Below are 22,083 nucleotides of genomic sequence, written 5' to 3' on the forward strand. Positions count from 1 at the left end.
TGGGTCAGAGCACTTAATTTGTGCTGCGAGTGACCTGGGATAGCTGTCCCCTTGCTCACGGCCACCAGCACTCCTGGCAGCACAGCTCCTGCTTCTTCCACAGGAGCAGGACAACTGCTCATCGCGCCTGTGTCAGAGGTTTTGCTGCTGCTGAACGTGTGTGTTTTCCTAATGAAAAAACGAGCCCTGGGGAAGCTGGCTGGGCAAGGGCTGGGAGCACATCCCCAAACCCACCAGGAGGATCAAGCCTTTTTCATGTTTTAAAGCTTTCCACGGCAGCTGCCAGGAAGCAGCTTTTACAGCTGCAAGTAACGGGCTCTCTCTCCTAAGGAAAGAAAATAATTGTGGCTTTTTTCTCCTCCCAGTCACTGCCAGCATCTTAGCTAACTCCTATCTATTCTCAGCCACCTCTCACCTCCCCAAACACAACCAGAAGTGCTCAAATTACTGCCAGCTCTCATTAGGTTCATAAGCAAGGCGAGGCCAAGCAATAAGACCTCCAGACAGTTGGATGCTGAGTTCTGATGAATCCTTTGGGTAGGAAGATTTCAACAACTGTATGGCTGTTCTCGCTGGCAGGCTACTGCAGTCTCTGCACTGGCACACAAGTGAAGCCGGTTCATGCTTGGTTATTGGCTGCTCTGACAAAATCCAGGTGAGCATATGACTGAAAGAATTACCATCTGCATCAAAAAAAAAAAAAATCCCCTCCTTTCCTTAATTATTAAACTACTCTACACTTAAGCACTGCAGGTCAGCTTGAGTAGACAATTTATCTGGGGAAAAAAAAAAGCTGCTGCTGCTCCAGAAAACCCTGTTATCATTACTTCTTCTCTTCTGACATTTCTGTAAAATGTGGCTTTGTGACAGGAGCCAAGCTGAGATTTTGCACTGATGCAGGAATTCAGAGCTCAGCTGGGGGAGCTCTCACTCCCCAGCCTGGGTTTAGAATTCTGTTCTATGAAAGGACACCCTGCCATGAGAGGCCCCAGTTGTCTCTGCCCCACAGCAGCACTGAGCCCTGCCCCAGAAACTGGTCAGGGGTGTGAAGAAAGCACACACACGGGTCTTTCCTCCTGCTTGGTTAGTGCCCCACACTACCTTGATAGCTTGTACCTGAAACTGTTGTCAAAGCAAATCCTTCTTTAAAAATGTTATCAGGGTAAAGAAAAAGTATATAGTTTATTGTAGTGCAGATTTTTTTCCATCCAATCACACTCCTTTCAAGTCCAGTTTTCTTTAAAAATCAAAATAAATACTTTACTTTTAAAGACCTGATCAGTCTAACAAGGACTAAGGCAAGGGTTTTTCCATATATATAAAATCACAGAATATTAGAATACCTTTTGGCTAATGCTTAAGAACATTTCTACTTCACAACAGAGCAGAGGAATGCTAAGCGTTCAGTACTGCAGAAATTTGCAAGACCTGCTAAAACCAACACTCAGTCACCTCCGGTTTGCTGTTCTGGACTTAAGTTGCATTTAATCTGTGTTTCTGCTCTTGTGATTCCATCAGAGGCTGTTCCCTCAGAATGGGAAAGCTCAAAAGATAGGAATTGTAAAAAGGAACAGAACTGGGAACTTTCACATTATCAGTTTCTTTGTGCTGTGAAGCAGCTTCTGAGACAAATTAGGACTCCTGCTAACAGAAGCAAATTGCTTCCTCTCCCCCTACTTTCATATATCTTCCAAAAAGGAGCATTGCATTATAGTGTTTTTGCAAAGAAATGGAAAAGAGAGTGGTATCTGAATCTGAACAGTCTGTGGCTGACATGTCAAATTGCATTAAATAAAAAAAGGAGAATCCTCCCACTCCATTCTTGCATTAGATTGCCCAAACAAGAATCAATCCCTTTTAGCCAATTCTCATTTATTGCTATAAAGCAAAGTACCCACATTCTTAGGGCCAGATCAGCATTTTTCTACCTCATGCTGAAGCAAGCATTCTGCAAAGGAATGAGTAACAGCACCCTAGTGAGAGTCCCAGTCCCACATCCCTGAGTCTTTAGCAGACACCTTTAGGAAGCTGGGGCTTCTCTTCAGCAACAGCAGCTCGATAAGGCATCCTCTCCATTCTATTTTTTCCAGCCTGGAAATTGCAAGGGTGATAATCATAAATATTTGCCTTTTCTTGCATCTCCAATCCAAAGTTCACTTCAACGCAGAGCTTTCAGGAGCCTAATTATGTCTGACTTAAAAATCACACCATGACTTAGCAACAAGAGTGCTAACATTTTAACTAGCCAGCTGCTGCTCTTTTCTTCAGCATTGTCTCCACAGTCCAGAGAGCTTCTCCAAAGAGCTTGTTAACACATACAGCACAGGGATTTCAGTGAAAAGATACAGTCTATGAAAACAGGGAAGCAGACTGCATTTTAAAGTCTGTCACGTTGCCCACCAGCCTGGACTATGCTAATCACATCTCTCAATGAGCTCTAAGAGCTGTCATTGCCAGTCTGCACTTAATCACCGTTCTTGCAGTAGCAGTGATCAGTTAATCTTTTTCCCTTTAATATCAGCCATTACATCATTCTCCAGCATGGAAAATACGAAGTGGGAAGGTCGAAAGTTCTTAATTAGAAGGAATTTTATTGCTGTGATGGTTCCGTTCTAGCCTCAACAAGAGAGATCTGCAGTACAGGCAGCAAGAGCTGGAAGGCATCTTGGATATATGAAGCACTGTTTGAAGCCTATGAAAATAATTAAAAAAAGAAAAAAAACATGCATGAATAATTATACTACCAGTCAGCTTTACTAACCATATATTCATTTCAAACAGCATTGATTAACATACGTAAGAAACAGAAATCTATTGCTTGTTGGGTCTTTAAAGCGTCATTCTAGAAATCAATTCAACATTAATTTTTTGAGGGGCTTTATGCCACTCAGCAAAAAAGCACCTGCCTTAAAAGCTGCCATACAAGATCAGGTGCAATCTAAATGTAGGATACTACTTTGTATAATAGATGAGAAGCATTTATTTCAAAGCAAAGTAAATGTTATGCTGTGGCAGGAAGGAAGGACACACCAACAGGAACACCCGTTTCCTGCCACACCTCAGGAGTTTACAAGCACTGAGAACCAACTGAACAGCTGGGAAGTGCTGGGACTCTTGCACGCTAATGTATGAGATTGTCTGAGGTTTGACTTCAGGCATTTAAATTCCCACTAAAATGCTAGAAAATAGGCTGATGAATGTCTAGTATGTGTCTTTGATCCAACATAACTGTCAGCTGAGACCATATAAGGCTCACTCTTCACTAACATTCATGTCTTGTGAAGATTTATGAGCATTTATTAAAATTTCTAAGTTATTAGCAAGGTAAGTAGAATCTTAGATCATGGGCTAGAGAACTTTGCATGCTAATGATACAGAAGTGGAAAAAACAGTGCATTTATTTTCTAAGTATTAGCTTAAAGTTTTAACTTTAGCATAACTGACCTCCAAAAACACTCCAGTGATCAAGGGATTAAGCACATCTGCTTTCTCTTTGACCTGCAGAGATCAGACATACATTATCCTGATTGAAAATTTGATCAAATTTCTTCAAGCAAGATAGAGCCAAACCCTCACTAAGGTTAAAAACACCACTGCTCCCTTGGAAGCAAAGTCCCAAGCTGCAGAGGAATTGCCCTGCAGTGTGCAGATAACAACAAAGTAACCCACATAGGCACAATGCAAGACCTACATGAAGACACACATTACATCTCCACATGAACTGTGGACTGCTGGAAGATTTAGAGATAAGGATATTATCTTCAATAACACCTGAGTGTTTTGCAGTATCTACAACCTTATTTTCTTCTGCCTCATTAGTACTGTCAGCACCAACCCCCATCATCATTCCGTGCCAGGCTGAATACCTCAGGAGGCATTCAAAAGCTCAGGCTATGTTCAGCTGCCACAGTCTGGAAAACACGGGTCTAGGAGATCAGTTCACAGGGCAAAAAACTGCACGCATAAATGAGCAAGCACAAGAAGCACTTTATGGCAAAGATCCCAAGGTTGCAATAAACTAATCACATCTCATCCCAAAGAACTATGATGCAAGACTTACCCCTGCAACTGTTAAGCATGTAGTGAACTCTTTAGAGAAAGTTGACAGTTCTTTACACAGCACAATTGTCAGTCTGTGCAAGAAAAGTGGAAAAGCTATGTAGTAAACACAATCTACGAAGAATAACTTTCTTTTAGCATTCCTGTAAAACACAAATACCTTGTTTCCACGTATATAAAGCTAAATTAAACCAAAATTGATATACAGCATCTGTATCTTCATGAACTGTTTAGAAGTTCTATTAAAAAACTGAGGAATGGAAAGGTGAAAAAAATAGTCAACTAAAGCTGAAGATCTGAAACTGCATTCAGAAGACAGACCCAGCCATTCAAAAAGGAACTGTACTAACTTGCTTTATCACTGACAAGTAAGTACCATTTTCTGAATGAGGAAGTATTGCATATTTCATATACTTGCCAAGTACATTCTGATATAATGAAAAATTCTCTCCTGTTATGCATTACTGGTAAGATCAGTCTATTAATTACTGCAGTAGTTTTACAATAACCACGTACCTAGTATACTAAATGACCAGCAAAGAGGTAATCAAAAATCATTTTTATATAACTGTTTTGTCATATTTTAAATGGCTGTCTACTAACTAGCACAAGCTTGGAGCAAATATTCTCCTTGGCTATATAAGTTTTCAAGTAGGGTTTCTTCTTTCTTGTCAAGGAACGTCTTTGAACTAGATAAAGCCAGCTGAATTATGCTGGGAGATAGCCACCCGTAGCAACGGTGAACACCTATGCAGAATTCAAGAGCCCCGCATCCCTCGGAATTGCCAAGAATCATCAGACAGTTTCATCGGTAAGCAAGTTATTGCATGCCACATGTTTACGAAGATATGAACTTACTGTGAAAGCGACTTGGCTCTGTCTGTAGCAGTCACCTCTTCTTTCTGACCATGAAGGAACAAAGCTGCAGTTTTGTGAAACATTTCAATGGAGTATGCTGTCAGTTCTGCCAGGCTTCTAATGGCAAACGCATGAATATCCTACAAGAGTTAAAGAGATCCCCTATACCATACAAAAACTAGCAGCTTTTATTATTTAAAACAAGTAAATCACACAATGTTCTATCTGCCATTTTGGACCCCAGAATCTGCACAGAAATAGAAACCTGTAAGCTCCAGTAATCACAACTGTAACTCAACAGCCAGATAAAACACTCTGTGGTCAGATATTGTCTTCCTCCATTGCTCAGTTACCTCTACTGATTTTTTAGCATCATGGTCACCATCTCCAGCTTCTACTTCTTGGTCATCTTCACTCTCTTTTTCTTCTTTTGGAAGACTACTGTTGAATTGTGCTATCCATTCATGAGCAGATGTCCTCACCTGTATGAAGATGCGCCATAGTATTTATGGAGCAGAATGAATCCCCCTTCCCCACAACAAAACACAGAGTGCTGGATCTCTAGGGGAAGGAAACAGCTACATGAAGAGAACAAGAACGAATTATCCTAGCGCCTCCAGGACCTGTAGAGAGTTGGCTGCACTCATGCAGTTGAAGGCAGTCATTTCTCTAACACCAGGGCCATGACTAACAGAGGAGTTTTAAAAACGTGTCTGCAGAATGCTGCTGCCACTTGGTGGATCTGAAGGGTAGTGAAAGGAAGGAAAGGAAGGATTCTTCCTCATACCAGCTTCTGTACGTAGTAAAAACAATTGCTTTGTACCAAGAGGAGGGCTGCAATTCACGACTGTAGGTTGATTTCACTGCGTTGGCTGATGTCTTACCGCTCAGTTGTCTTTGCCACCAGATATTACTGCCCAGTGACAGGGCAAAGACACACTAGTGCCTACTGCTTCAGAGCCAGAGGCAGTGCAGAGCATGGTTTTGCCTCATAAAGTCAAAGGTAAAGGCCGATTTCTTTCACTACCAGTGTCAAAGGATCTAAAACACTGCTTGTATTCATGTCTTTCATATTTTCATCAGCAAAGCAGGATGGAGAAGCAGTTCCTGAGAGAAATCTCTCCAGCTTTTAGAGAATGGGAAATAACTCACCATGATCAGTTTGTCCGGCTTTGTGGAGATATGCAATTCCGAAAACAACTCTGTTACTTCCTTTGTGAACTCCTCATCTCCTAAAGAAAAGGCTAATGAATCCCCAGAAAGTACAGATACAGGGGAAAAAAGCAGGACTTCAATGCACAGCTAGTTCTGCACAAGTCTATCAACTGTTTCCTATATTTGTCCTTGAATCATTGATTCAGGAAAAGGACGCATCACATCCGGTCTTTTTAATACAACTTGTAAGTTAAGTTCTGAAAAGGCAGACACCGATGCCAAAAGATTACCTTTTGCTTTCTCTATCCTGGTTCTTTAGCTAAGGTAATTCCTTTTTTTTTTTCTTTTTTTTTTTTTTTTAAAACAGGCAAGCAGTCTACAATCCATCAAATAAACACAGCATTTTACAATGCACTAACTTGTGCATCACCTTGGAGAGTATGAAATATTGCTTAAAGCCCACGGTTCTCCTATTATACATGGCAGGGCAGATGTTAACAGTGGGAGGGATGCTGTGAGATCCATCATGGAAATATAAAAGATGCATTAAATGTTAAATGCTAGCAAGCGCAGGTGTGAGCCCTCCCTGATGAGCCATCGAAGTAAAAGCAATGCAAGACATTTACATTTAAATCTGTGTAATCCTCAAGAATCAGATGGCTCCTCTGTATGGAGACACCTCTAAGTCTTTTGGTCTTTGCTGCTAACTCTCATTAAAAAAAAAAAAAAACAAGAAAAACTCTCCCACAGGTTAGACAACTCTATTCAAAGTCCTTCCTTTATGAACAGGGAAACCCAGCATCTCTTTGCATTTGCATCTTGGCTCAAGGTCAGTTGTAGGAAATGCCCAGGAATCCAGCAGATCTAATCCTGCTCTGGCAAGAAATCAAACGATTTCTGCAACAGAATTAATGCATAGAAGCTTTCCAAAGATGAAGAGCATTGCTACCTGTCATGCTCCTGGCCACAGGCAGCTTTAGGATTAAGCATCCAGCTAAAGAATAACTTAACTGTGGCATCATGCCCAATGTTAGTGCTCTCAGGACTGGCTGGTTCTGCTCTGAGAATTTCATTTAGAACAAGCTTCTCCTCCCACAACCCAAGGCTCTTACCCTTCTTTTCTTCCTCTTCTTCTTCAAAGAATTCAGCTAAAGAAAACGCTTCTTTGAGTTGCTCCATTTCCTCCTTCAGCGTGTCCAACTCTTCACCAGAGAGGGCACTTAGAACCAGTTTCACCTAATTAGGGGCAGCGCAGCCAAAGAGAGAATCGTAAGTCCAGTAAAGGAAAGAAACAGGATGGAAGATGCAGCACTCATTTACATTGTGTGTAAAAACATTACAGAGCAATATTAGGAAAATGCTAGGGAAAAGACCTATTTTGCAAAGACCTGTTAGGTACCAATGGATTCTTATGGAGTTATTCAAATAATTTCCTTTATAAAAAACTGAATGACTTCTGAAATGATATGTTGACCCAGCCCCTCCCTGCTCCAAGACAGAAGACGATCTCAGCTTTGCCTGCAGTACTCTCTTACAGGCCACAGAGCAAACAAGCTGATGCGAGGAAAGAGTAACTTGTGATAAGCTGTTGGAGAAATGCTGGAAGTGAGGCTAGTTAGGTAAAGAGGATCATTCTAAGACCTGAGGGTAGGACAGAATGCTCCCAAGGTAAACACTAGATCATAATGCAGGGGTCAAAGTGACGTTGTGCAATTAATCATTTTGTAGCAAGTTCCAAGTTCTGACCACTTGATTTTGCATGTGTGTACAGACATTTCCGATCTTTTTTCTTGCCCAGCTGAACTCAAAAATAGAAGGAAAATTGCTCAAGGCCATTACCTTTGATTCACTCTCTCTGGAAAGCATCTCTAAGGCCTCCAGATGCGAAAGACCCTGAAACTCGTCAAACAGTAATCCATAATGGGCTTTCTTCTCCGTAGCCATGGTAACCTCAGTAGCTGTCTGCTGCTCTTCTTTCTCCTTTGCCTCTCGTAAGACCTGAAAAAGAAAACCAAAGGACTCAGATCAGCACCAGAACATATGGAATAGGGAAGAGAAGACTTATGGTTTAACAATAAGAAATGGCTGCTTAATGACAGGACCGCAAAAGAAGGAAGAACAAACAAGAATCAACAAGGAGTTGATATGAAACAGCCATACCTGAGATAACGTAGAGTTTCTGTTCATTAGGCCCTTTGTTTTTTTGAATCCAGGGTCTCCCTCAGCTATCACATCCATTGTCTTTTTTCCGATGAATTCCAAGGCATCTAGACCTCCACTAATCACACTTTTCCCCTAGGAAGCAGATTTGGATATGGTCAGTGCATAAGAGTCACAGAAGACTAAACAGCTTATACTGGGGGCTTTATACAGTCTGCGTTACGCTAGGCACTCACATACAAGCCAAACTGGTCCTTATCACTCTAGAATTCAACACTAATCACCAAAATCAGAGCAGAAAGGCATGGAAAGAGCCACAATACACTATCATCCAACAGTTTAATATAGCACTCAGACAGCTGCAGCAATCTGATGGGAAACATTTTTATTTTGTGAAGGAGCTGGTTCTCAGCACATTTAAGTATTTAGTTTTTAATTGCTCCAATCAGAAAACGCTAGACCTGTGGGCTGTGTTGGTTGCTAAATTCTTGTTCAAGCCCTAAAAGCAGAAGCAAGCTTTCCATCTGCAGCTCTTTCAGATTCATGGGCAAATTGACAAGACGGTAGATCACAAAAGCACAGTTTCTAAGGGTAATGGGTTCTTTGAAGTGTATTTCTCATGGTCACAGGAGCAAGCCGATTTCCAAGCAATTGAGGCCAGTTTCACAGACGTTTTTGAACCCGAGAATGGATTTCATCTCTAGACAGTTCTGTGAAAATCAGTGAAAGTATTCCATGAATTAGCCTGACCCTCCATTTGGCCATGTACTCTAAAGGAAGAGAGCATGGTAACAGAGTATAGAGGTGACATGCATGGCAATGCACGCACCACACAGTCCAATGTTGGGCATCTTTGTTATGCATCAGCATTTAATATAAAACTAACAAAATTCAAAACAACTGACACATCAAGTGCCAGTTAGAAGCATGGCACGAGATAAAGACTGTCTGAACGCTGAGATAGTCTCTCACCATTTATGCCAGAAAAGCCAAAATTAAATGTTTCCTGATAAGATACTTCAGACAATGCTCTCAAGCACATTTTTTTCTGCCTTCCCAACTCACTCACTGTGCTTTGGACAGCAGTAGAGATGGTTGATAAAACACCAAGAGCCCCAGCAATAGGAAAGGGACTGCCATCAGCAATTGCATCTGTGCTGTTATCATCAGGATTCTCACTTCCTGCAATAGAAGGTAGAAAATTAACTTCCTCACTCCCCCAAAAAGATCCTGTCACCTGCTGAGTGGAGAAAATTAACAAACGCAAAGTGTCAGTCAGGATCAGGCCTAGAATTGCTATTATTCTCCCACCTACTTTTCGGAACTAACACCAGTAAGCAATAATGTGTTGTTTTAGCACTTAGTTATCTATACCAATATGAGAGATACGGAGTAATGTTACGATATTTTGGGGCTGATTATATTGTAAGATATGTTTCAGTGTTATTCTTATGCAATAAAAACTGACCTCTTGTAGCATCTCTGGTCTCCGAAGAAATTTCACTAGGACTGGGGATCCCAAGAGTTGTTTCTGCTTTTTCTATGACATTTGAAATACCTTGACCTAGAGAAAGATAGCAGTGTTACTTTAACCATGAGATACATTTTATTCCTCATTAGAGCAGAAACAGGATCAGGGTTGTATATTGTTTCTCTACTGTTCTGGCTTCCTCCTGTTCAAAACAGTTTAACCCACGCTAACACCTACTACTCCCCGTCTTGCTTGCTTGCCAGTTTAATGAACTCACGTTTCATCTCAGGTTTGCAAAAATTTCATCTCAAGTGGCAAAGCTTTAAAACGTCAACTGAAAATTATGCAAACGCCTCAAAAACTTGAAAGTAGTTTTGTTTGTGCACTTCTCTTTAATGTTATTGTACATTTTGGTACAGGTTTTCCCTTTACTTGAACAGTTCTCTTGACATTTTCCAATACTTGCTTCTACAACAGAACCCCATTCTCTAGAAACAAGCTCAAAAGCATTAGCTTGTAACGTGACATATGGTTACAACATTTATCAAATACCAGAAAGAGACTTACCTACAGTAGCTACAGTGGCAGATGCAGTTGACAGAAGAGATTTCCCCCAGCTTCCCCAGTACCCCCATCCTGTCTGAGCTGCAGAAGGAGAATCTGAGGCCTTTAATGAAGAAAAGCAGAAGACAGTGATGCAGATATGATGGTGTCAAGAGGAACACAATCAGCTTGTGATGCGTAACTTTTGTGACACTTTTTCTTTTCAAATAAACAGCGATGTCAATTTTCAGAAAAGGAGTGAGGCTTACAGTCAGAATTCTTCTGAGCATAAAGCCGTGAAACATGAAGTCATGTCATTCAGACCTAGCACAGAAACGTACCTTGAGGGTGTCAGCAGTGGACTTTTCTGTGGCAGCAGACTGACACGGGGGTTTGGGTTCAGGTCTTTTCCGAGTCATAGGCACAGGCTCTTGCTCTTTCTCTTTGCTGCTCTCAGCGTGGCCAAGTTCTTCTGATTTTTGTTCATTTTCGTAAGAAGCTTCCTCTTCCAGATTTTCACCGCTGTCTTTTTCAGACATGACTATGACAATCACAGAAAGCACAGCAGATAAAACAATCACTCCCATGTACACACTGACATTAGTTTTAAATAATTAAACGCAACGATTCAGATCCCTTCTTGTTACCGCACATACCTGCATGAACAGATTATATTTTTAAGCGAGCCTGCACACCGCGTTACGTCTGGCTGCACGAAATGTCACACCTGGAAGTTTAAAGTCCCACAGGAACACGTGGCTTTACCTCACCACCACACAAAAAAGACAGGCTGTTAACTCTGAAAAACAAACAGAGAGGTACAAAAGGTCCTCAGATGATTAAATCCGTGACCTGCTTCTCCAAAAAAAATAAAAGGGGGGAGGGGGACAAATCGTGTGGGGTGGCTGCTCTGAAGGGTGCTGGATCCCGAAGTGGAGAGCAATGAAAGTGGGTGGTGGGGAGGCTGAGGGTCGTTTGGTTCGGTATTTAGGGCTGAGATTCTTCAGGGTGTTTGAGCCACCCAGGACACGAGATGAACCCCAGAGGAGCCCCAGGAGCCTGAGGAGCCCCAAGAGCCCCAGCAGCCCCCCGACCCCACTCCCAGGGCCCTCCCAGGGCCGGCCCCAGGCCGGTCCCGAGCTGCCGGCCGCCCAGCGCCCCCCGTGCTCCCACCCCACAGCCGCGGCCCCTCAGAGCACCCCGGGGCTCCCTAACCCCCCCCTCATCCCCCCTACCACCCCCCCCCCCGCCCCATCCCTCACCCCGGGGCCGGGCGGACCGCACCATCGAGACGAGGCGCAGAGCGGCCCCGGCCGCCTCAACCCGGAAGCGGAGCGGGGCCCGGAAGGGCGAGCGGGGGGAAACGCGTCCGGGCGGCGGCGGCGGCGGGGCCGGAGCTGGCGGTGTCGGGGTGCGGGTGCCGGTACCGGAGGTACGCGGGGCTGCGGCCGGGCCCCCCCAAGCTCCTCACGGCGGCGCGGCCTTCCCTGCCTGTCAGAGCCGGGCGGGGAGCGGCGCGGCGGCGGCTGCTCGGTGGTTTATTTTGGGGGGGGGGGGGGGGGGGGGGGAATATTATGGCGTGACGTCACGCCTGGTGACGTCAGAGCCCGGTGACGTCACGCCCCCGTGACGTCACGCCCCCGAGGCCGTCGGGCTGTCACACGTCGCGGCTCTGTCCCTGCGCCCGGGGCCGGGGCCGCTCGGTTTTCCTGCCCCCGCGGAGGGAATTTGGCAGTTTTTAGCAGTTTTTAGCATGTTTTATCCAATTTTGAGGACTTTTTATCCGGTTTTTAGCGGTTTTTAGCAGTTACGGGGGTGCAGGTTGTTGCTGGCCACAGCTCAGCCCACAGCACGAGCCCTGGGCCCTCCTGGGCCCCTTCCCCCAGGCTCGCACCTCCCGCTGGTTTCGGGGCTGGTTTGGGGGGTTTGGGGGTTTTGCAGCTCTTTGGGCTGGTTTGGGGTTTTTTGGTTTTTCTCCAGAGCCGCTGCAGGCCGAGGGCGAGCTCTCCCTGCGGGCATGCCCGTGCTGGCAGCGGTGGCCGTGGCTCTCCCCAGCATCACGCCCGTATCGCCCCCAACGTCACCCAAACTCACATTTTGGGGTTACTGACCGTGCTGTGAGCCCTGACCGTAAAGCCAAAGAACCTCTCGGGCCCCAGTTTTGCAGCACTTTATAAATATGTGCAGTTTTAAGTGTTCTTAGTACTCCCACTGACCTCAGTGGGACTAGAGTACTTTAAGTGAAACACACGTCTTTTCAGGCTGAGAGCCAGCGATGACTCCCGTAAGCATACGCATCGTGGATTTTCATCTTCGCGCTGCTTTGTGTTGTTACAACTCGGTTTCACAAAGGTTAAATGCGTTGAGCTCAACCTGGGGTCCGGCTGTCAGCTTGCCAGTTTCTGTCCTGCACATTTCGTCTTGCTTGGCTCCAACGCCTTCCTGAGGAATTGTACCGTTGGCACCGCTCGCGCTTTATCCTTTCTGGATCCTTTATCAGCTCCAGCAGCTGTTTTGCATAAGTGTGGTGGTCGAAGAATGTGGGTTTTGCAAATCATTTTCCCCAGCGTTCAGCAATAAGACGTCGTTGTCTGCTTAACAGGAATGGGTTTTCCAAAAGTGAAACGTGACAAACAATTTCTAATAAATCAGGCCTTTTTAAAGAGTTTAACAGTAAAATTCAATGACCCTTCACAAATTATGCAAGCTCAGCGCAGATATAGCAGAGAGCCTATGCAATTACCGAAGATAATTATCTTATTCTTATGAGGGAAAATGTTGCTCAGTATTTCTTGTGTTAAATAATTGACTGAGGTTTCTAATGTCGTTTTAGAAGGAAAGTCGCAGACACTTGGAAATCTAATAATTTAAGTGTAATAATTTAAAGTGGTAAAAATGACACAGGCAAAGTAGAGGAGGTGCTGGAATTACTTTCTAATAAATCTGAAGCACTATTAGTTGGGAGATTATTGTTTTGGAAGGTTGGAAATTATTCCGTGTGTTCGATTCAATAACGAAGACCAGGGTTTATCTTCACTTCAGAGCTGGGATCAGTCGGAGCGGCATCGAATCTTGTGAAGTCAGGTCGGGTGGCAGCGGTCCGCAGCGCTCAAAGTCCTCACCGTACGTTAAAGAAAGCTGCACGAGGTTGCCCAAATGAGCAAGCCTGTTGTCAGCAGCCTTCGGAGGGCCCTGAAACCCTCTGAAAACATTACATGTCTAAAAAAAGAAAGGTTGAAACCGCTCCTTCGGACAAACAAATAGCTGTTGTGCAGCAGCAACCTTCATGTTGCTTTTTCAGACTTGGTGCAGTTGACGTGGCTGCGATGCCGTTCTCCAGAGGCAGCAGAAGTCAGTAACACGTTTCCCCAAAGTGTCACTGGTGGAAAGGTCGAAAACAGGAACAAAAGAAGCGTTGGTAGTTTTTTTGGTTGGTTGGTGGTTTTTTTTTTACAGAGGTGTAGCTGCGTTCTCAGTGCTCATCCATCTTAAGTGAACAGGCAAGAGGCATGATCAAAAATAGTGGGGCCAAAAAAAAAAGAAAGAAAGAAAAAGAAAAGATTGCTGTCTACAGAGAAACAAGTAGAGTGCAGGTTTTCCAGTTTCCCTTGCAGGATTCAGTGGGTGAGTCAGTCAGTCAAGCTTGAAAGAGAGCTGGACACAGCTGTCTTCTTGCCTTCTTTGTTGAGCTGGTTTTGGCAACAACTGCAACAGAAAAGGGTCAGATACACGTTTCTCATCAGATGTCAAATCCAGAATCTGGTTTGACCTTCAACAAGTTATCTTGAACTGAAAAAACTCCTGGTCTGGGCAGTGTGTTAGCAGCAAACGTTCCCGTTCCTGAATACGCTTGATTGCTCTCTACTGGACAGACAGTACAAATCAGCTGTACTTATTTATAGTAAATTATTTTTCATAAGCGATACAAATTCTTTCTGCTTTAGGCAGTGTTAGCTAGTGATTCTGGAAGGACACAGGGAGTGTCTGCATTATTTATTAAGAAAATGTTTTCCTTTGTATTGTGATATTTATGAAATTCAGTTCTATTAGCATTTGTTATTGGTAGAAAATAATGGTACCTCTGAAGTCACCCAGACAGTGGGGTGAAGTCAGATATTCTTTAAGATAACATTTTAACTTGTGGCTTCTATACTTCGTTAATTTTTTTTTTAGGGCTCTGGAACAGTTTAAATGGAATCATAACTTCAGGGAATGCACATTGGATTAGAAATTTTCTTGAATCAGGCTTCCAGGAAAATTGATAACAGATTTTCTCTTAACAGCATCATCTCATTTCATTACAAGTTGGCTTTATTCTGGCTTTTAAAAAAGAAAAATCCTTGTGTGCAAAGAGCCTCAAGTTAAAGTCTGTATCCCAGCATCTTCAAATATCTCGTGCACATGTAAATTTGAAGTGTGAATTCTGTCCCTAGACAAAACAATTTTTCAATCTGTTTTGAAATATGGGGCACAATTTGGTGTAGTGGAGATAATAAGCAAGATACGACAGCTGAGATGTAGCAGCACAAAGCAGAAGATTTTCAGTAGCAGTTTGCTGTAAAACAGCAACAACAACAACAACAAAGAATACAGAAGCAAGGGAGTTTGCAAAAAAAAAAAAAAAAAAAGGGAAGTATGTTTAGACAATCCTGTCCTGATATTCAGAAAGGGACTTTCTGTCTTTGTAGATGACTGCCAAGAGAATTTTCTCAACGCAAGAAATGATAAGCATATTAAATAGTATTTAGACATTTAACACTGATTGTGCCTTAAAATCGAGTAAGTAGATGTATAAATGCTAAAAATGAGATGCGTGAGTGCTTTATTTCTAGATGCTAAATGGAAAACCAGTACTGAAAAACTGGGGCTTAAAAGGACTTTGATGTCAGTGCGGAAGGAGGCAGAAATTATATCCTCTTTCTTGCTTTTCTGTATCTATTAAGAAAGCACTTTTTTCCCATTAACAAATGCAGAATCCACTTTCTGACCATAAAGATAGTTATGCATTTTGAGTAGTCAGTACAAATTGTCCTTTTTTAAAACCTTCTTTCTCTTAATGATTATTGTTCCTGAGATTATTTATTTGGATGGGAAGATGAACATCTAGAGGACCGAAGGTTGTGTTAATGCCTTCTTACCCTCGCTTCACTGCTGTGGTGTGAGCAAAGCTCTGATTTGGAAGCTCTCGGCTGACAGTTTATATTATGCTAATCGAAATATGTTTACTGGAAATGAAATTTAAATACGCTGTAAGCTTGCTATCATTAATAAACTTAATTCTTTTTTTTTTTTCAGTTGGATTTCCACTTTCCTCTCATAATATTGATGGTCTTGAAAGTGCATTTGGATCCAAGACATTTTCTATCACCGAACAAATCAAGAGCCTCCTCTCCTATCTCAGAGCAGTACAGACAGTTTAATATCTTATGACCTCACTTCTCCAAATTAAATGAGAAAAGATTTTCCTCTAGCTTCCCATGAAGCTCAGCTGCTGCCTGTTAATTTTGACTGTTAGTGTTGATCTTTCGATTGGATTTACACTGGAAAATGTAGCTTCTAATGGAACATCTGCCTTTGGGTCTTTCAGTACATCACTTCATCCGGTGCCTCAAGCTTTACTAAGTTCCCCAGCACACCGTGATATCATAGCCAAAGAGGGGACCAGTATTTTAATTGAATGTAAGCTGAACATCAGCCAATATGAATATATCCTTTGGTATAACTCCAGAGGACACCTGCTTGAACAGAAAGATGAAGGTGAGCTTTTCTGCTATTTTATGCCTTTGGGCGTTCTGCTTTTATATGAAAACCTCTGAGATTTTATTGTTGTTTTCTTTTCCTATCCTCACATTTTTACAGTTTGGAAGTAGAGAGAGAACAAGCCCAAAAAAGGGCTCTTTGCCCTTTTGCGTGTGGTGGAGCAGGAATTATACCTGGGTTCGTGTGTCCTAGCCTGTCCATCCTGCTATGGTGCCCTACAGAATCATTTTGTTCAAGAGGCATCCAGTACACAATGCAAAAGAACTGCCTGCATCCTACCAGATACTAACTGATGTTTTTATTTATTATTGCTCTGGTTTATATTTTATCTTCCCAAATGCATGAATTAAACACGCTTCTCCACAGCTGTAACCTTTTTGAGCTGGCAAACAGTGCTTTAATTTTGTTAGAGGATTTTATAAAGCATGGGATAACTTAACTGCATTTATTTTCTGGTTTATGCACCACTGAGACTGCGGAAACCAGCACAGTTTGTAGTGGCCAAGGATGAAATACATGATATTTAACCCTTTCATACAGAGGAAGAACATATTTTTGAAGCGTTGGCTTTTATAGCTCTGTCCCTCTTGTTTTTCAGTTAAAAAAAAAAATAACGTCTTTTAGAGATGCACGTGGTATCCTCTATTAGTATTAATGAAGGTCATCGAGCTAATTGATAGGATCTTCTCAGAGGCCATCTTACTGCTTTAAGTATTCAGTAACCTCTTTGCAGTTAGAATGCCATCTGGAAATTAGTTCAAAGTAGACTAATTAGAAAAATGAGTTATGAAAACAGTTTTTCTTCCAAGTAATAAACCCGTAGGAAATACTGTATAAAGCTAGCTTCTTTTATTGATTTCTTTTTACATGAGTTTTGTATATCAGCACTGCGTGTTCAGCAGAAAGCTGCGTCTCAAGAAAATCCTGTGTTCTTTTGCCAGCTGAGCCATTTACAGATTCTGATCTTTTTCTTGGGTCACTTGACCTTTGACTGAGAATATACAGAAAATTATGCTTTATGGCAGACAGTCTTTCAACGCACTGTATTTCAGTGGGTGACAAGTTCTGCTTAAGAATTAGGTTCCTCGCCAGAAAGAAATAGAAATGCAAAAGTGCTCAAGAAAGTGCAGATGAGAGAAAACAGAAGGACCAGAGTAGCAAGTGCATAGAATAATTTACCATTAAGCAGTACGATTGGTACCTGAGTTAGGGCTTTCTGTGTCACAAGCATGAAAAGGAAATTTCCATTCTTGGCATATTTTGTGGAACGCTAGGAATGGACTGCTTGCTTCGAAGCTCTGGCTCCTGTTTATGGAGCAAGCAGCATGTGTCTAGCTTGCCTAGTCATTTTTGTTTCATTAGCTCAGCTTATTTCTTTTGAATCTCCAGGTGGACGGTGGAAGATTGCTGATAATTCCCTTAACATCACAAAGGTCAGCTTTGCTGATCGGGGGCGATACACGTGTGCAGCCGTTAATCGTAACGACACCTCGTACTACACAGTCACCCTGAGAGTTATCTTCACCTCGGGAGACATGAGTATCTACTACATGATTGTGTGCCTCGTTGCCTTTGCTATCACCCTCATTTTAAACATAACCCGTCTGTGCATGATGAGCAGCCACCTCCGCAAAACAGAGAAGGCTATTAATGAGTTCTTCAGGACGGAAGGGGCTGAGAAGCTTCAGAAGGCTTTCGAGATAGCCAAGCGTATCCCTATCATTACATCTGCCAAAACGCTAGAGTTGGCCAAAGTCACTCAGTTTAAGACCATGGAGTTTGCTCGGTACATTGAAGAGCTTGCCAGAAGCATTCCCCTTCCACCACTGATCCTTAACTGCAGGGCGTTCATGGAAGAGATCTTTGAGGCTGTGCGAGTTGATGACCCTGATGGAGTCGGCGAGGAGGAAAAGCAAACCCAGGCGTGTGGTACCCAAGCTGCGATATACCCCATCAACCCAGAGATCAAGCGCAGCGATTCGCCAGCCGGGGATTCAGACGATGGATCCATGAATGAGCAAGGTCAAGAGATAGCCGTTCAGGTGTCCATCCACCCGCAGTCAGAAGTGCAGAGCATCGACACTGTTTCTCATGACAGCTGCCAGTTTGCTCCTTCTGAGGAAGGCACCTGCTGAGAGCAGTGACACAGTTGTGAAAGAAGTGTGAGTGACTCTAGGACACTGTGAGAAAGGGATCTGCAAACAAGCTGCCTCATCCCATGTGCACAAGAGTTGTTTTTTTCCAAATTGCAAGGTGCCAGAACTACTACTGAAATCTGTATTTTCCATCAGTGTTCCTCTGTGTTGATCTAACAGTTTCAAGTCTGTTAGAGAAGGCCATTTGAAATATCTGTGGCTTTTATTTTTGAAGCAAGCTTACTAAACTTAAAATATTTACAAGACAGGAATTCTTTGTCCTTGTCTCCGTGGTAGTTTCCGACACTTCTGATCTGTATTAGAAGTGGTCAGGCTGAGCAAAACAACTTGCAATAAGATCTTTTCCTTTGTGAACTCTTACTTCCTTCACAAAGCGAAACCAGAATCCCTTTTAGCCAATGTTACTGTCCTGATGAGTTGTGTGCTCTTTTTGAATTGCCTTTTGGTGCGTGTAGCCCATCAGAACCATGGTGAGCTTGAACAAATCTGTTTTGTGTGGTGTGCTTCTATGTTGCTATCACAATGTACTGTACTTAGAAAAAGAATGGTACCAGGATCGGCTGGTGCATGAAACGCATTGGTATAGTTTCAAAGCAGCTTAGAGAACAACCAGGGGATCTCAGTTTTCCATGCGTCTGCAGAAAACTTGTGTGTACTCCAGTGTGTGGAAAGCAAGTTGTTACAAAGCTTGTCACTTAACCTTGGTGCTGACTGCCAAAGCGCCTTACCCTGGTTCTGTCTTGCAGAGCAGTGAGCAGTACTGCTGGCACCGTCCGTCTTCTGCCTCTGCTGATTTCACTCACTATAGAAAATCCAGAGTTTTACATTGTATTTGACATTGTTGTGAGAAAGGAATGACAGTAATCATCTAGTGACATAACTTAAACATGAATTTGTCTACAGATCGGGTATCTCAGGCAGATCTTTCTGAGCAGAATTATAATAAAAGAGGGGAAAAGCAACGACACTCACTTTGCTCTGGCTCATACTTTCAGAAAGCAGCGGAAGAGAGAGAGCTTAGCAGAGGGGCTGACTGAGCTGCTTGCCCAGCGTTGCTTACAGGACTGGAGTAACTCGGTAGCATGCTCTCTCCCGTCTGCCGACGGAGTGGCAGAAGGGTGAGGTGCGAGTGCTCACATCCCTGCCTTCACAGCACAGATGTACTGCACCGAGGATCTCCTGCACGGCTTCCTCAGCCTTAGAGATCCAGCTTTGTGGAAGTTGAGTGCAGACAAGAATCAAGTTTCTCCTTTCACTCGTTGGTGCTGATTTTTTTCTCCTTAGCATTTATAAGTTGTATCACTTAAATAGCATTTTATATCCTGTTGAGATTTAGTAGATGTAAGGCTTGCAAGCACTCCATAAATTAATTTCGTACAACTACTGGAACCATATTGCCATATAATTTTAACAACTTGGCAACAGGAGCACCATTTAATTTCCCACAACTCTTTTTTCTTTTCCTTATTATTACAGAAATGTCAGTTGAACAAGTGATTCTGGAAGACTGTTCAGGATTCTTAACAGGAATTGACACTACATGACTAGAGATGGAAAACAAGTAGGCACAGTGGTAATAACAGGATGGGGCCTCCTGTTGTAATGCTTCCTCATAAAAAAGGGTCTAAACAGATTATATTTATCATATCATATCAAAGGACGGGAAACTGAAGCATCTATTACTATTTTAAAATACCTCCTGGGGAAAGTTCTGCAGCCAGCCACCAGTAAATGCAGCCTGGGTGGCTTTGGCGTTTTGGGTAAGAGCTGTGTTTTTCAGGAAGAATTAAAATTGCTAGCCTTGGTTATAGCAGTGCTCTGACCAACCTGGTGCCATTTCCAAGTCTGTAGCAAACATTATCTGCTTCAGGGGAATAAAGCCTGCTGTAGACACTTACAGTAGATACTGCCCTCAGCAGTAACTTCTTAGCTTCCATAGCTTGATGGCACCTTATGTCCAGGTGAGAAGTTTGTGTAGTTTTGTGTAACCTGTCTGGTTTCTTCAGAAGTTTTTGGTGATCAGTGTTAAAAGATACTCTTGTGGATAAAGGCGTAGTTCTCTTAGAAGCCCTGCTGAGATGCTGCTGGCTTCACTTCTGTACTACAGCCAGCTCTGCAGGTTTATTGCACGTGCATGAGTGTAGATTTGGCGGTTTGCACCATTTTTGGATGTCCTGTTTGAAAGAGATGGTGGCCGCAAGAGAGGATAACCTGTTTTAATCTCCTTTGTGCCACATGCCTTTGGGATTGTATCCACACCTGCCTTTTTTTCCCTGAAACAGCTCTCCTTGCTTCTGTGAAGCTGTTGCATTACATGTGGCAGTAGCATCTTTGACATTTTCCCGCATACTATATATGCAATGTAGAGGTGCAGCTACAAAATCGAAGCTCCATTTAATTGCTTCCGAAGAAGCAGTTATGCAACTGTGATTGACAGATGTCTCATCAGACGTGGCAGCTTACAGGCAGCAGAATGACACTAGAGGTGTGTCAGATGGGTTGTCAGGAGAGCAGTTTCTAGATTAATTCAATCTGTTCTTTGATTTTTATACTTTATTTACATAGCTTCGAGTTCTTACTAAGCACAGATACTCATTGTCTTCGTGTGTCCTTGTTGCTGCTGGAGAGGAAGGAATGATCTTGCATAAAGGTCCTCAGAAATGCAGTTGCCATGTCAATTGCCGGAATGGTAAAACTAAGAATTGTCCTAAATTATTACAGTATTTTGTTCACTGAATTAATTTCATTCCTGGGAACAAGGCTGTTTTGCAAGAATTTCAGCACATCAGTGATACTTACTAAATGTAGGAACTGATTCTACTCCCACCGAACTCAATTAGAGCAGATTGGAAGCTCTAGTGTGTTTTACAACCAGGATTGCAGGATCTTTGTGCATCTGAAAGCGAGGACAGTGGTGATGTTATACAGTAAACGTAATTTCCAGAGAATGAAACCCGACAGTGGTTTCCAAACAACTTGTGAACTATTCTTGTTATATTAACTAGATGTGTGCACTTAAATTTGCTTGATGTGACTAATTGAAAATTAACATTGAAAGATTCTGTAAACATCAGTGTTTCTCTCTAACCTTTTGTAGCACGAGGAGATTCTACAGTGGTTTTCTTGGTTTAAACTAAATTCTTTGACAATCGCAAGGCTATTTTCTCTCTTCTTTGTAACTTCTTTTTATTTTAAATAACGTAAAATCTACTTGCTACCCAAGAGTACCTAAAAATAACTTTGTAGTGGTTATTTGTATTACATGGATTGTAATGTAACTGTTTAATGTAACCACATAGGATTTCATACTTTCATAAAATGAATTGGTAGATTTGCAAAATAAATTAAAAACAAAAACCTTGTTTTGTTAGGGTTTCATTTTTTATTTTTCATCAGTAAGGGGTGGTGAGCAACAGTCTGTCTGAGGTTAAATAGCAGCTGTGTTCAACTCTGCAGAATGCTGTTAGCAACCCTGATAAAGGTTGCCAGGACATTCAGCCATCTGACAGACAGTTCCTGCTATGATGTCTTTGGGTTTGATGTTTTCTCTGTCTCAAAGTCCTCAGCAGCATCTGTAATAATTGTTGCCAGCTGCAAAAACAAATAGTTGCAGACCTGAAATGGTCTCAGTAAGGCCCATACATTCTCAGCTTCACTTTTGCAAGGTAAAAAGTTAATTGTGGAGTGCAGGGACTCTCAGCCACAAACCTTTATTTTCTATTCTTACATTTTTACATGATTGTACAAGTCTATAGTATAATCACCTCTTTTTATTTTAATCCTCAGAAAATTATATATTTGGGGACAGCTCATCTCATAAAAGTCAGCACGATACAAATGTGGAGTTGCCAAAGTCTTCAAGTGACCAAGTCTACTGCTGTTTTCCCAGCAAGCTGCTGAGATGGCATAAAGAAATTTCTT

At 42.5% G+C, this 22,083-nt stretch overlaps 2 protein-coding genes across 3 annotated transcripts; one reads left to right on the forward strand and one right to left on the reverse strand.

Moving 5' to 3' along the window:
• Window positions 1-1,855: 1,855 nt before the first annotated feature.
• FAM114A2 (family with sequence similarity 114 member A2) lies at window positions 1,856-11,670 on the reverse strand. 2 transcript variants are annotated; one of them, XM_080554863.1, is made up of 15 exons: window positions 11,531-11,670; window positions 10,903-11,045; window positions 10,588-10,787; window positions 10,271-10,370; window positions 9,701-9,796; window positions 9,302-9,414; window positions 8,233-8,367; window positions 7,912-8,070; window positions 7,185-7,308; window positions 6,070-6,149; window positions 5,271-5,399; window positions 4,918-5,057; window positions 4,061-4,133; window positions 3,445-3,498; window positions 1,856-2,692 (listed from the first exon to the last, which is right to left on the reverse strand). In XM_080554863.1, exons 3-15 carry the CDS (start codon window positions 10,783-10,785, stop codon window positions 2,591-2,593), a joined length of 1,503 nt encoding a protein of 500 aa, XP_080410989.1. In that variant the 5' UTR covers window positions 10,786-10,787; window positions 10,903-11,045; window positions 11,531-11,670; the 3' UTR covers window positions 1,856-2,590. The 2 variants fall into 2 exon arrangements, with proteins under 2 accessions (XP_080410989.1, XP_080410988.1); XM_080554862.1 differs by having other exon boundaries at window positions 11,509-11,650.
• MFAP3 (microfibril associated protein 3) lies at window positions 11,544-21,519 on the forward strand. Its single transcript, XM_080554864.1, has 3 exons — window positions 11,544-11,678; window positions 15,542-16,003; window positions 17,396-21,519. Exons 2-3 carry the CDS (start codon window positions 15,724-15,726, stop codon window positions 18,139-18,141), a joined length of 1,026 nt encoding a protein of 341 aa, XP_080410990.1. The 5' UTR covers window positions 11,544-11,678; window positions 15,542-15,723; the 3' UTR covers window positions 18,142-21,519.
• Window positions 21,520-22,083: the final 564 nt, after the last annotated feature.

Source organism: Anser brachyrhynchus (genome assembly GCF_964034855.1).
Source record: "Anser brachyrhynchus genome assembly, chromosome: 14".
Lineage (NCBI taxonomy): Eukaryota > Metazoa > Chordata > Aves > Anseriformes > Anatidae > Anser > Anser brachyrhynchus.

Excerpts from the sequence above, each read along its gene's own strand:
- FAM114A2 (XM_080554863.1), bottom strand. The coding sequence starts at position 10,785 with ATGTCTGAAAAAGACAGCGGTGAAAATCTGGAAGAGGAAGCTTCTTAC. Across the intron at positions 9,415-9,700 it reads GACCAGAGATGCTACAAGAG|GAAGTGAGAATCCTGATGAT; the intron begins GTCAGTTTTTAT and ends CTTCTATTGCAG. Across the intron at positions 7,309-7,911 it reads CCAGAGAGAGTGAATCAAAG|GTGAAACTGGTTCTAAGTGC; the intron begins GTAATGGCCTTG and ends GCCCCTAATTAG.
- MFAP3 (XM_080554864.1), top strand. The coding sequence starts at position 15,724 with ATGAAGCTCAGCTGCTGCCTGTTAATTTTGACTGTTAGTGTTGATCTT. Across the intron at positions 16,004-17,395 it reads GCTTGAACAGAAAGATGAAG|GTGGACGGTGGAAGATTGCT; the intron begins GTGAGCTTTTCT and ends TTGAATCTCCAG.